The sequence below is a fragment of the Ischnura elegans genome, chromosome 10 (assembly GCF_921293095.1).
Source record: "Ischnura elegans chromosome 10, ioIscEleg1.1, whole genome shotgun sequence".
Lineage (NCBI taxonomy): Eukaryota > Metazoa > Arthropoda > Insecta > Odonata > Coenagrionidae > Ischnura > Ischnura elegans.
The window spans coordinates 8633692-8647664 of NC_060255.1; the positions used below are offsets into that span (position 1 = coordinate 8633692).

The window sequence follows — 13973 nt, forward strand, 5'->3', positions numbered from 1 at the left end:
ATGGGTACTTACCTATAGTAATCAAATTCAGCAATTTCCAAAATTCTCATCAGAAGTGTTCATTAAGCCAAGCTTGCAATTTTGAAATAGCTGTGAGACATAAAATTAGGAATTCAAACTGAACTAGATACGTATGTTGGAAAATTTGAAAAAAATATTTATTGTCACAAATTCAAAAAATATCATTTGAAAGAGTTATAATATAAATTCAACAACTTATGTTCGATTACATTCTATTCATTGACCCTTTAGAGAGATATGAAAAATGAAATAAAATAGGAATTGTAATTGTGCATGCCAATGCACGAGCAATATGAATAGATGTTTATATCAGTGTAAATGAGCTTGAATTCAAAAGCTGTATCACATGAAGGTACACAAAAAAAAGAATATCAGCACACATTAAACCCTAAAGTAAACACAATTAAAATTCATGGCTGCATAATGTTGGCTGAACATTTTGAACAAAGGATCAATAATGGCTTCCAGTAATGCAATCCATTTTGTCCTCTGAATGGACATGACCTTAGATCGTTGACACTTGCAGCTTTAGTGCTCTTTTCCCTTCAAAACACAAGAAGGACCTCACTCAGCTTTCTTAGAGTCATCTTTCAATTTAGCACAGTTTTTCACAATGTTATGGAAGGAATACATATAGAACTGCCCAATTATCCTGAAAATTCCCATCAGCATAGCCTGTCAAAATGAAGATGCCATTAAATGATGTATCAGAAATCCTTAACAGTAAAACTTGTAATCTCTGCTCATGAATAAACCTAATGGAAATCCTTAGATAGTGTAAATAAATGAATGAATACATGGAAGATTTAATGATGCACTGAACTTATTCATAAATTTAGAAGGGCCTTAAAAATACACATTTACAAAATATCTCACTCCAAATCCTAAATATGTCACTGATATTGAAGCCTAAAATTAGTGAAAAGGATGTTTCACAGGAAAAGAGGATGTTTTTATATGTTAATTTTTATTTTTAATATTTAAACGATCAACAAAATGTTTGATGTAAATCAATAATAAATAAATCAATATTGGATACCTCTTCCCATCACTTTGTGCCAAAACCAGCCATAGTCTCTCCTCGAACTGCATGACTCAAATGGATCACCAGATACCAACTTCACATATCAAGAGATTCAAAGTCTGACGTTGACGTTTTTCCTTTAGGCACACATTTTTCATAGTGACAAGTCTGTTAACCCATCAGCGTCCAAAGTTTTTTTTAATTCACACATATTTCACTTTTATAAAATATGATACAAATGTGCTAAACACAATGAACACAATCCAAACTGACTGAATAATAGAGGAAACCTTCTACTAAGTATGTGCACTGAAATGTACGCTAAAATTCACATATTAAATGCATTGCAGGACTATTGGCTCAGCACTGCACTGGGTACCGTATGGCACCCCTGGGCGTTGACGGGTTAAACTTATTTTGTAGTGGTTTCGGTGGCGGCAGCCTCTCTTTTTACTGCTGACATAAAACTTCTCTCGACACCTGTGCCAAAGGAGTCTCCTCAGCCAATCCAAATGACGATAACTTCCCCTTTCCTGAGTGGACTCTTTTCCCCCCCCCCCCCCCTTCACCCGATGGGGCTTTTCTCTCTCTTAGCCAGAGTGCCACAAGCAACTAGGAGCAAGTCTGACTTTAATCTCTCGATATGCGGACATAGAATCTTGTGAGACGAAGTTAGAGGAGAGACTACGACTGTTTTCAGCCAAATGAATGAAATAAAATAATTTTAAGTTTTTCATGCTAATCCCCCATTCTAAATTATCAAAATATTCCAGACAAATAAACACCAGTAAATAAATAACACTTAAAACATGTGCCAGGATGAAGATCCATTAGTGTATTAGTTATTTACATAGACAATATTTATAACAAAAATATACAATATAACCAACAACAATAACACACCTTTAGTGCACCAGTCTGAATAAATTTTGGAATAGCCTTAATAATATTCTGCGTATTGCCGCAAGGGCAAGTTTCTGTAACGAGAAACTTTGCTAGCTAATGGGGAATTTCCCCAAAACATTATGGCATAGCTAACAATGGACACTATTGGCATGATAAAGGAACATTAGAGAGTGCAGAGATAAAACAGGGACCCGTTTCCTCATTATGTAAATCTGGCTTGCCAATTTATTTGCGAACTGATGTACATACGTGATCGAACCAGTTGAATGTGTCATTTATATGTAAACCAAGAAATTTTGTTGTTTCCAATCCAAAAGGGGAGAGGTCACTAATTCTGAGGTATGGAGTACAGAAGGTTGTGGAGTAACCTAAATGAAATTGAAAACACGAATTTTGACTCATTAATGATGACACCATTTCTCTTGCACCATTCTGCCGTTCCATCTACTGCTTTTCTAGAATGGTGGATGAGGCTAGGAATAGATTCACCTAGTATTAAACATGAGGTATCATCTGCATATAAAACTGATGTAGAAGGAAGAGCTTTAAGATGGTGATTAACATAATACATAAAGTAAGGGTCCAAGGATAAGGCCCTGAGGAACACCACTTTCCAGTTGCAGAGGGGTTGAGATCCTGCTGCTTTGTTATCTTATATATTACCATTTTTGTTACCTTTAATATACCTAACATACTGTGGCCTATTGCTCAGGAAAGAAGCAATCCAGCTTAAGGCATTCTTAGTGACATCTAATGCCTTGAGCTTTTGCAATAATATGAGATGCTTGATGGTATGAAAAGCTTTGCTTCCATTACAAAAATGCCCAAAGTATTGACCATTATTCAAGGCTGAATGAAGTGAATTTAAAAATTGGAAAATAGCTGTTGATATGGATTAAATTTTCCTAAAACCTCATAGATTAGGGGTAAGTAGATTGCTTAAGTCCAACTAACAGAGTACATAGTTGATTAAAGAAATTTTTTTCAAATACCTTAGAAAAGGAGGATAGGACAGATATAGGTCTATAGGTCTACAGAAAAAGGCTTCATGACATGAATGTAATTTAAAAACAATAAAAATTAAACAGTAAACTCAATAATAATAACAGATATAATTTAAAGCAAAAGAATTAAATATAATTATAAATTTTCACTCACCAAATTACATACAATCAAATAATTAAAATCAAATTAACTTATTCTGCACAAATGGGGATAGAAAAAAAATTGAATACAACAACATTTACAAGCATATCTTTTCACTGTTCCTTTGAATTCGACTATTGAATTTTGGCCAACCAATAATTTCACAACCTAAACTCTACTTTTTATACAGTATAACAATAAAGTAATCAAAATTGCAAGGTGTAAGTTCTTCTAAAAAGATAACTAGCGTAATCAAATATGGAAATATAAGTAGGGTAAGATAACATATTGGTATGCAAATTTATTTGAACATTACCAGGATACACAATGGGAGAAGGATGGTGGAAATTTTTGAACTGACCTGGATGATTAATTCCCCAACGGAGTAAAATGGTGTCATCCCAGCACATAATGTTTTCATCATAAAACTTTCAAATCCAACAGTACTATAGAATTTTCCACACTGCAAAGAAAGAATTTACCCTCTTATTCTTAAAAAATGACATGCATATATTTTTCCAATTACATAAAACCTACCTGGACAGCAGCTTCCATTTTAAGGTCACCAATAAAAGTGGCCACATCTTTAGAGTACACTAGTGACAGGTTTTGCAAAATAAAAATTTCCCTTCTTTCAGTGACCAATACATTTTGTCCCTATGATAAAGGCTCAATTCAAAGTTTAACTTCATTCTAATGTGTAAGAGAACATTCCAACAGCCGAGAGGTAAATGAAGAAGGACAGAGGGGAGCTGGCCATCCCAAAAATTAACATTGTCAATATACATACATATTACATTCCAAATCTGGAGAGGATGACCTGAAAATACTATTGGGAGGGTATCCTTGCCCCCCTCGGTGTGGGGACTTGGTATAAAATGTGACTACACCCATGCCTTGGATACATGGAAAGGGATCAAGTCGATGAATGTATATTATATCTGAAATTTGCTGATAGCCTCCAATGGGCTACATGCGATTGGGTGAGATTTAGGTCCACACCCTCCCTCACCTAAATCTCTCAAGTACATACTAAATGGAGACCCACTTGAGGCCTAGTTAGAAGAAACATGAACAAATACAAGTGAAAATGCATGAACGATTTTAGTGGGTCAGAATGGAACGTGCATGAATGCATTAACGAAATAAAAACACCTTCATTTTCTGTTCATGCATTCAGACAATTTGGGTGGTTACACAGTGCATTTAGGTGCTTATTCTCATGTCCACATCTTTGGACATTGAGTCGTACTGTGGGAGGGAACCTCCACCTACCCCATCCCTGCACTCGCCACCTCCCTTCACCCTTTCCCAGTGACCGGCACAGAGGCACGATTCCTTTCGACGCCTTCTGCGTTTGGGCCTTTCCCGCGTGCTGCGGTCCACCCCTGAAGGATTTAGGTGCACATACCCCAACACGTTGTCTCTTTGGTCTTTTGCAAGTAGCCGGGCCCCGCTCATGTGCACCTGTTCCTAGGGAATACCCCAGTCAACGAACCGCGAGTAGCGGTTTTCGGGCGACTCCCTGCGTCATTGATGCCCGGCAAACACAATATTTAAGCAAGCATCGAAGACGCATCAGGGCCATTCCCGCCTACGTCTTTTCCTTGCTCACGGCAGAACCCCTTGCTGGGTTGTCGAGGTGCTCCCTTCGACCAATACTCCCTTGCCAGTCGCTGACTCAGTAGATCCTTCTCGCCTTCCTCGGGAGATCCCCTCGCTGGGTCACCATCACCTTCCTCGGGAGACCTTATCGCCGGGTCACCATTCCTCGCATCGGGAGACCTCCTTGCCAGGTCACCGCGCTTCCTCGGGAGACCTCCAGTTGGGTCACCACCCCCTACCCCGAGAGACCTTCCAGATGGGTCACCACACACCCTCGCAGAGTGAGTACCCCCACGCCCCTCCTCCGCTACACCCCTCTCGCAAGGCCTCACGCTTTCATTTGATTAGCATGATCACACCCTTTCCATTAATAATTCCATTGAGCAGCAATAAACTGTGTTCGCTCCCTATATTTGTGTGTACTTATTTCTTACGTGCTCCCCAACCTACTAACGGCACCACGACTCGCCACCATGACAGTACATGTTAATGTAGTCTCACCAGTCCTTCAGAAATGAGTAAGATGAGAACCAAAACTTTATTCCAATTACATACTACAGAGATTCGACAGTTGTAAATAGGACCAGAATTAAAATCTGTGTACCTCACCCACAATATGACTGCATGGGATTCCGAGGTCATGCCAAGAAAAACAGGAGAGGATTTCCAAAGTAGGTACTGAGGGCATAGAATGCTGACAATGGGGCTAGTACTTTCGTCAGACAGACACCAGGGGGAAAGAGGAGGAGGACACACACCTTGGAGCACAGAAATTAAATAAATATTCCTCTTCTGAAGTACAAAAATAGCAGAGAAGCATAGAACTGTAAGTTGGAATTAATGGAAATTTAGATGGATGAGGCTTTATTGATGCACACAAGAAGAAAACTTGCACCAAAGAAAAACAGAATCAGGCAGAGAGGAAAAAGAACAAAACATGCGCTGGAGGCAGGAGCCATCTTGTCCTACTAAGTGTATCTACATATGTATATACCATACTAGTGAACATGTATATTATTACAATATGTGCTAAAAATACGGGCTATCTCATACTTGAAGGAAAATGGCATTAAATTTTAAAATAATTCAAATACGTAAAAGCAGAGATCACATACCAATGCATCTTGAATGAGCTGTTTAGCCACAACATCTGGTTTAAAGAGGCCAGCTGAATTACACACCAGCCTTGTTTCCTCAAGTTTTCCTTGCTCCTCAAGCGCAAAACCAGGCGTGTCTGTGTCAGGTGGAAGAGCCAAAGTAACAGACATCTTGTAAGGGCACACCTAAGAATCCAAAAAATATTGAATTGCTAGCATATTTTTCATCGTGTAAATAAGATAAGTTATTCAAATTAGGACCCAACAACCCTTACTGATCTTCACTGCATAATTTAGACAATGAATATTATGAACACCAGTTGAGATTAAAATTGGGCCTCTAGTGATCCCAACAACTAAGCAGATTATACTGTGAGGCAGTTCAGGTTTCCTACCTGATCCAATTCTGTTATTCTGATGATCTGCTTTGAAAAACAAATCATCCTTCATAATCAAGGCTGATGTCACAGCAGTGAAAAAGCTCGACTAACATTCTTCCCGCATTCAGAAAAGAGTTATTCAACTAGCAAGCTTTTCCCATTTCTTTCTCGCCTCCCACATACTTCTCCACAAGAGAATTGATTACAAAGTATGCGGACCCACAGCTGACTCTCAACTTCTGCTCATGATGTTGATTTAATTAAAATTGCTAATTTTCCCAATATTTATCCGTAAAATATACTCTTCTTCCACAAAATATTAATGCATATGTATATAATATGAGATTCTCAATATACATACCATCAAACAACCAAATCCACAAGCTATCCAAGTCAGTGGCACAGCGAGAGGGGGGTTTTGGGGGATAAAACTCCCCCCCCCCCAGAGCTCAGAGAGATTTTTAAGTTTAATCCATTTTACTTAATGGATTAATATTACAGTAAACTCTTGATTTTACGAAGTCAGTGGGACCGGAAAATTGGCACTTCGTAAAATCGAGTTTCGTAAATTCAAACCTTTTTCATAAGTCACGAAAAAAATGTTCGCTTTTGTTTCTTCCGCCGTTTTTTGTCTTTAGTGGTCTTATTTAAATGTTTTCGGTGGTTATTCTCGGTATAATTCATAGAAAAGGCTTTTTGCTATCGATTTATGATGTGAAAAATCGTTAAATACCACCATAAAATTCCCATTTCTAGTTCATACTTCAACATCAACGATCACTAAAGAAATTCCCGACCAGTTTAGAAAACGTAATCAAATAATGAATTGCAATGTTTATTATAAGAATTAACAGTAATAAATTTGTGGTTAGGAGCCAATAGCTACTATTAAGTATGCAAAAGATAGATATTTGTTTCTGACACCCACGGAATTTTAGCGGCAGCCGGCCTAACCGCCATTTATGTCGCCCTCTATCGCTCAGTGACGAGAAAAAAAGAAAAACAAGGGTCTTAGCCCGTTTCCAAAATAACCTTCGTAAGTTAATATTTCGAGTTACTTCGTATTTTCAGCAGAATGTGCTCTATTTTCACTGAGACTCAATTACGATCATAAATAACGTAGGATGTGATTATCTTCTGGCGAATATTTGAAGTAAATTCTGTTTGAGTTCTCCGTCCGACTACTGTGTTCCATCATCTTCGCAGATGTTGCCATAAAAGACTTAATTCTTCATCAGGACTGTATTCTTCATACCGGGTGTGAGGTGACCTGTTCATATAGTATGTTTCTCTCCTTTTATGCCGACAGGAGCAAGGTTCCAATAGGAAAACGACAGGAGAAACATCTTACAGTATCGGAGAAATATAGATAGAAACGTTATTATCCACATTGATTGTTTTCCTACAAGAGACGTTTTATCATTTCTCAACGTGGTTAAGTATTGGTTCGCTAGCGTGAATTCCCAAAAAATGACACGCAAAAACCTGTACCGTCACCTCATTTAGTTTTCGTGTTCCTTTCTCCGCCGTATTGAAAGTTAGGCAAAGGATCATTGACATAGAGAAAAGATTTTCTTAGTTTTAGCACTAAAAAATAGTTGCGCCATAATCGTAAATAAATATAGTGTGGAAAGAGCAAAGAAAATAATTTCAATTGAAAAGTCAGCTGAGAAGAAGAGAGACAATTATAAGCGCGGCACCATTTTCCGGATAGTGGAAGATACTTCTTCCGCCTCTCTCCGGTTAATAACTTCCCCCCGTTGCAGGTAAAGATGAACCATGCCCTTCTCCACAATCGGGGAACGTTCCCAGTGGGTGGGGTGAATAAGAGTGGGATGGGGATTGCCTGAGGGAAGAAGTGTGGTCAGCACAAGGACTGGTGAAGGGGGCAGGACAAAGAAGGGTGGGGAAATGGCCTTCAGCTCTGCCTCAGTCTACTTTTGGGGGCCGTATTTTTTTGCGACGCACACAAGCACAGTCTCCTTAGGGAGGGAGTGAATGGGAAATGCTGGGGAAGGAGGGGTTTGGGATGCGTAAGGTGGGTGTCAGCAAGATCAGCCAAAGGCGGCAGGAGGGAAGGGACAGCTTTGGAAAGACAGAACCCCAGCATGGGAGAACGGGGAAGCGCGTGAGAAGAAAGTTCATGGTTAGACTTGGAAGTGCGTCTTCATTACGAGAAGCCTGAAATATAAATTGGCGGTAAATAGAGCCCAGTACTTAAGATATTTAAGTTGTTCATTCACAAAGGCCAATATATACACGAAAAGATATTATGGCGCGGATTGCATGTATCAACGTCCATTTCGGGATGTTATTAATTTCTGTTCCCATTTATAAAAGTAGCAAATAGATTTGAAAGAATGATAATCATGAATAAAAATATCTAAATCGATATCCAAACGCACATGAGCAAAATAGATGAATTCATATATGTATACATACCGATCCATCGCAAGTAATACCGCTCAAGCTTCTTCCGGTATAGGACTTAAAAATCCAGGATAATGCCTTGGTCCAAGGGCTGGGACTTGCTAGTCGAGTTCGGGGGTAAAAAGAGGACTCGAACATTAGCCAATTTTAGATCTTCCACGTATTTATGAACGGTGGCATTATCCATTATTAAAACAATTTTGCTGTTCTTTCCAGCAATTTTTCTCTGTAGACGTATAACCGTTTGCTGGAAAATTTCTTGGGTCATCCAGCTGTTTTTATTTGCATGGTAAAAAACGGGGAGGGCTTCCAATTTTACATGTTTTAAGCACCGTGGCCTTTCAAATTTCCCAATGACAACGGGCTTATTTTGTCCGTGCCCGTTTGGTTGACGCACAGCCCCACAGTAACACGCACTTTACTCTTTTTCCCCCCATGGCACCTTTGCCCTTTGAAACCCAGGGTTGCGTCAGGTAATGCATTAAAAAATAGCCCAGTTTCAGGGGCCAGTGAGGGTGAGCTCGTCGAGGAAAGGGTCCCGGATTAGGGACCCTTCGAAGTGCTTCGGCGAAAAGTAGTCAAGTAGTCTTCGAAGTACGTTCACAGCAGTGCAAAGGGTTAATTAGGGGTGTACGAAATACTCCGCGCGACCTTCCTGACATGTTAAACTACGAATTATTGTCGATGCTATGTTTACGAACAGGCACGTAAATAGGGGCATAATGTCAGCCGCGATATTTTAACTGAACTCCTACTCCCCCTAAATTCCCACAGTGAGGTTTTTGGCGACCCATTTCTCTCGAAAGTTGCATTATCATTTACGATTTCGCACTTTTGATGGACCACAGTTGGAAGCGCTGATTTTTTAGCTACTTATGCCGGCGTAACTAGTTTTGTTGACAAATTTTTCGCCGTAGTTCGTATAAACGAATGCCATTTGCTCCTAGGGACCGAGCCGAGGTTCGTAAATTCAAAAAATTTCGTATAATTGAAACTTCGTATAATGGAATAGCGCCATGTATTTAGCATAGGCTTTTCACCGGGACCGCAATATCACTTCGTATAATCGAAAACTTCGTAAAATCCTGCTTCGTAAAATCAAGAGTTTACTGTACTTATAGAATAGTGTTAGGATTAATCAAATATCTCTCATAAAGCGGAAAAAACTAGTCATTTTGAACCATTTATCTTAAAATTTTCTGGAGGAGGGCCCCCGCAACTCCCACTTACCCTGTCGGGTATGCAACACCCCCACAACCCAAACTATCAGTTGCGCCTAAACCCCCCCCCCCTAACCTTAATTATTAGCTTCGCCCCTGATCCAAGTGATCTTACAGTAAAATGCTGAGCATTGATTTGGAAAAAATGTACTTTAGTTCCTATTTATCTCTTACCCAATAAAAAAAAAATTTGGATCCATCAAGGTAATGCTGGTATCATTATAAAATTTTAACGATTGATTCTTGAAATTAATCCCAATCCACAAAAATTATTGGTATTACTACATAGAATTGGTACAAATAACTTACATACTTCTTGCAAATAAAGAAATGCAAGAAAAATTTCAAAGACTCACACGAAAAAAATGGTTGGCAATTTTAACACAAAGTACCACCATAATCAACTAATGTTAAAACGGTAAGTTTCATTTAATAACATTTGTGGATGTAATTCATAGGTAGTGAAATGTAGGCCTTGTATTTGCCATTCCTTACCATACGTGTTTACATAATGCTATCCAATTAGAAGTGAAAAATTTTAATCAAATTCTTACCAATTTTTGTTGAAGTCCAAAAGGAAATACAAGTCTTAGCTAGGAGAAAAAAAGTATTTTTTTACTCAAAGCACTTCTTACCTCCATGTGCAATGATTCAGCCAACCCACGCAAAGCAAATTTAGTGCTGCTGTAGGCTGCATAGCCAAATATGCCAAGCAAGGAAGCTTGAGAACCAACCAAGACCACTATCCCACTCCTCCTCTTCTTCATCAAAGGCACAACTGCACTTGTGACACAGTATGTCCCAAAGAAGTTCACATCCATCATACTCTAAAATAAAGACACACAGACCATGGAAAATTTGTATGTAAGTAATATTAGGGCCATAAACTTTTCTCAGGTTTGTGCAAAGGTAACGACACTTTCTTATCCTTCTGTAAATAATTTTGTTTTCACGACCTTACCTTAACATCCTTAATACTAATGTCCTCAAATTTTGTACATGCTGAATAACCGGCACAGTTCACCAGCATATATATTGGTCCCAAGTCATTTTCAAGTTTCTCAATATGAGAACGCATGCTTTCATCACAACCGCTAATGTCCACTGAAAGAAATAAAACTTGTTTCCTGAGTTGATCATAATTGAAAATGTATTAAATTATCCACTGAAAATAAAATACTTAATGTGTGGTGTACAGGCTGGACGGTTTATGCAAATGGCTGGTGCAATCTCTCCCATTTTAAGATCAATTGTTCCAGGCAATGATTAATTTAATTAATAAAATAAAACACTTCATTAACTTATTTGTGGAATAACCCATTTACCATATTCTTACATATAACTTCACAGATGATAGGCAATAGAAAATAATAAACATGCAAGGAATAAACCCATTTTCAAAAAAATCTAAACAGGATACATCAATGTATGAAACATGTAGGTAGATACAATAATGTAAACATCTAAGGGCTCACCTTTACCACAAGTAACTTTTGAATCTAGATAGAGACAGCGAAATCAATACTAGTATCTATTTTATAAAAATTCCCCATCATCCTCAATAGCAGGGAGTTAAAGGCATAATTTGTTCTATCGTAATTAACAACAAATGGTGGAGTATTTATAGAACTACGGTGGGGCGCATTAAAATTTACTAAAGAAGGAAGAAAAGAACAATCTACAAAGAATAAATAATTTTGTAGAGGAATAGGACATCAATGGAAGGACTTCTGTCAGATAAGGATTTCAGATTTAAAAGGGATGGAAGATATGAAGTATTGCCATCAGACTGTGATATTTCTAATTTGTAATTAATGAATTTAAGAAATTTATTTTGGACACTTTCAAGCAGGATTGAGTCTGATGTATAAGGTGACCAATTAACAACAGAGTATTCTAATTTTGATCGTACCAGAGCTACGTACATATATAAACAGTCCTTAAAGCATGAGCATTGTTAAGTTTTTAACAGATACTCTTTAAGAATCCTAGATTCTTTAAGGCATTGCAGACAGTTCGGTCTAGATGCACTTTAAATGAGAGCTGGCTATAAAACCAAACACCTAAATCACAAACTGCAGTTGGTCTACCTAATACAATAGAATTAATGACCCTACTTTAGGGTAGACCCTACTTTCGTGAGTACACCATTAATACATGCAAGAGAGATAGAAAGTCATTACACCACATTTTAGTACATTGAATGATAAATCATTTGCATCAGCCCTCTCCAACAGTTGGTTAACATTTTTCTGTAACACATCGGGACATTGGTTTTCTCAATTCCACTCCAAATGCTCAATGAAAAATGTTGCTGGAAGCTTGTCTCTACCTTTCCATTGGGGTTGAACACAGCCCAATAGTGCCTTTCCCAGGAATAAACACACCTTCCCTTATAAACGTTGCTTCATCCAAAAACAAAATATTTGGTAAGAGTTCACTATTACACATTAATTAACCACCAGAAAAAATTTAATACTGCACAATAGTCATGCCCTTCGAGGTTTTGCACAGTTGAAACCCTCCTGTGGCAGTTAACGGGAGTTCTACTTCCTCGCCAGGGACTGTCACAGCTGCAGACAAACCACCCGAATGATACCTTTGCAAGGCTGTAGAGATCTCACGAAGGTAACCTTGGGTTGTAATCTGGGAGCCTTCATGGGACTGATGGGACCTCACTAAGGATGCCGGGTTATTAACTCAATTACACTACCTGTGATCCTTTGAAGAACTAATGGGACCCTGCTAAGGATGGCAAGTAATCACACAATCACACTCGCATGCACTAAAAACATTCGCACTACCCAAATGAAACCTTTGCAAGGCTGTTGAGGCCTAGCTACACTAACCTTGGGTTGTAACCTGGCATCTTTGAGTTGCAGGGGCAGTCCCTGGTGAGGAAGCAACAGTCCCGTAAACTGCCACAAGAGGGTTATTCAGGTTAGAGTAGTTATTTGATTTCGCGAGTGGTGCCAAATTTTACGGCCAGTGGACACTTTTCATTTTGTATTGATTAAAGTCTTTGGAGCTTTATTTTTCCTTATTTATGTATTTTTCTAGGATTATGAATATTGTAAATACCTATGACGCTTGATTTAAGGGGGTATGTTAAGTATAATCACTGTATAGTAACTCAATCATCTATACGATGTGAAGTTGTCTTCGATGTTACTATCGTTATTAGGCCCATGCCTGCGGTCAGCTGTCTCACTTTCATTTTGTCTCTCAAGGCGTATTCGGCTTAAACGTTCTTTAAACCAAGTAAATGAAAGTGCTTTTCCTTACCTGAAACTGTGTTACGAAGTATGCCACAGTCTCTAACAGCCACGCCCCTCGACAATGGAGCACTGGTTGAAGGACATGGATTTAAATCTACGTGCGGTCCACTAAAATTCATTAGATTCAGATGTACTACTCACAAGATAAATACCGAATGACCTGGTTTTCCTTGTCGATACAGCTATCCACAACTTCTCTCTGAGCCGCCTCCAATTTCTGCACGTCTCTTGCGATTATGGTGACATTAGCACCAAGTCTGGCTGCTTCAATTGCCACGGCTTTGCCGATTCCACTTGAACCTCCAGTAACCTATACACATTAATGAATATACTGCAATTTCGCTATTTATATAGTTATTACATATTAACAATCTGTGCACCAGTATAAATACACACAACCACATGCTGCTTTTGGAGATTACGCCGCGAGTTTCCTTTCAACAGACCACTAATTATGAATAATATAGCAATTATGGCAACAGCAATCAACAGCCACATTTTAATCAACTAAAATTAAATATTGCAGAAGAACCGGCAATTCCTTCACAGAGGCTATATATCTGATATCCACTGGCGTTCTGGTTCCAACCAACGCGCCTTGAATCGCGATGAACAGCGATGAACAGCTAAACAGGATACCAACCTACCTGTGTCAAAACGATAATGAAATATGTAGAGCCGGTAGAGCCAGGCTCACAAGCACGCTAATTATTTGGTTTTACGACACAGCTGTGCACCAAACGAAAAAATAAAGAGTGCAACATACATCATAAAGCTCTGACGAAGCTTTTCGAATCAATTCCGTGCAAAGACGGATGAATTGGATTCTTTTTATTACTTTGGTAAACCTGCAGAGACGCAATCAG

At 38.6% G+C, this 13973-nt stretch overlaps 1 protein-coding gene across 1 annotated transcript; it reads right to left on the reverse strand.

Moving 5' to 3' along the window:
* Window positions 1–132: 132 nt before the first annotated feature.
* On the reverse strand, window positions 133–13727 carry LOC124166702 (3-ketodihydrosphingosine reductase). Its single transcript, XM_046544355.1, has 7 exons — window positions 13504–13727; window positions 13249–13417; window positions 10791–10933; window positions 10465–10656; window positions 5818–5985; window positions 3459–3560; window positions 133–696 (listed from the first exon to the last, which is right to left on the reverse strand). Exons 1-7 carry the CDS (start codon window positions 13603–13605, stop codon window positions 586–588), a joined length of 987 nt encoding a protein of 328 aa, XP_046400311.1. The 5' UTR covers window positions 13606–13727; the 3' UTR covers window positions 133–585.
* Between the last annotated feature and the right edge of the window lie 246 nt (window positions 13728–13973).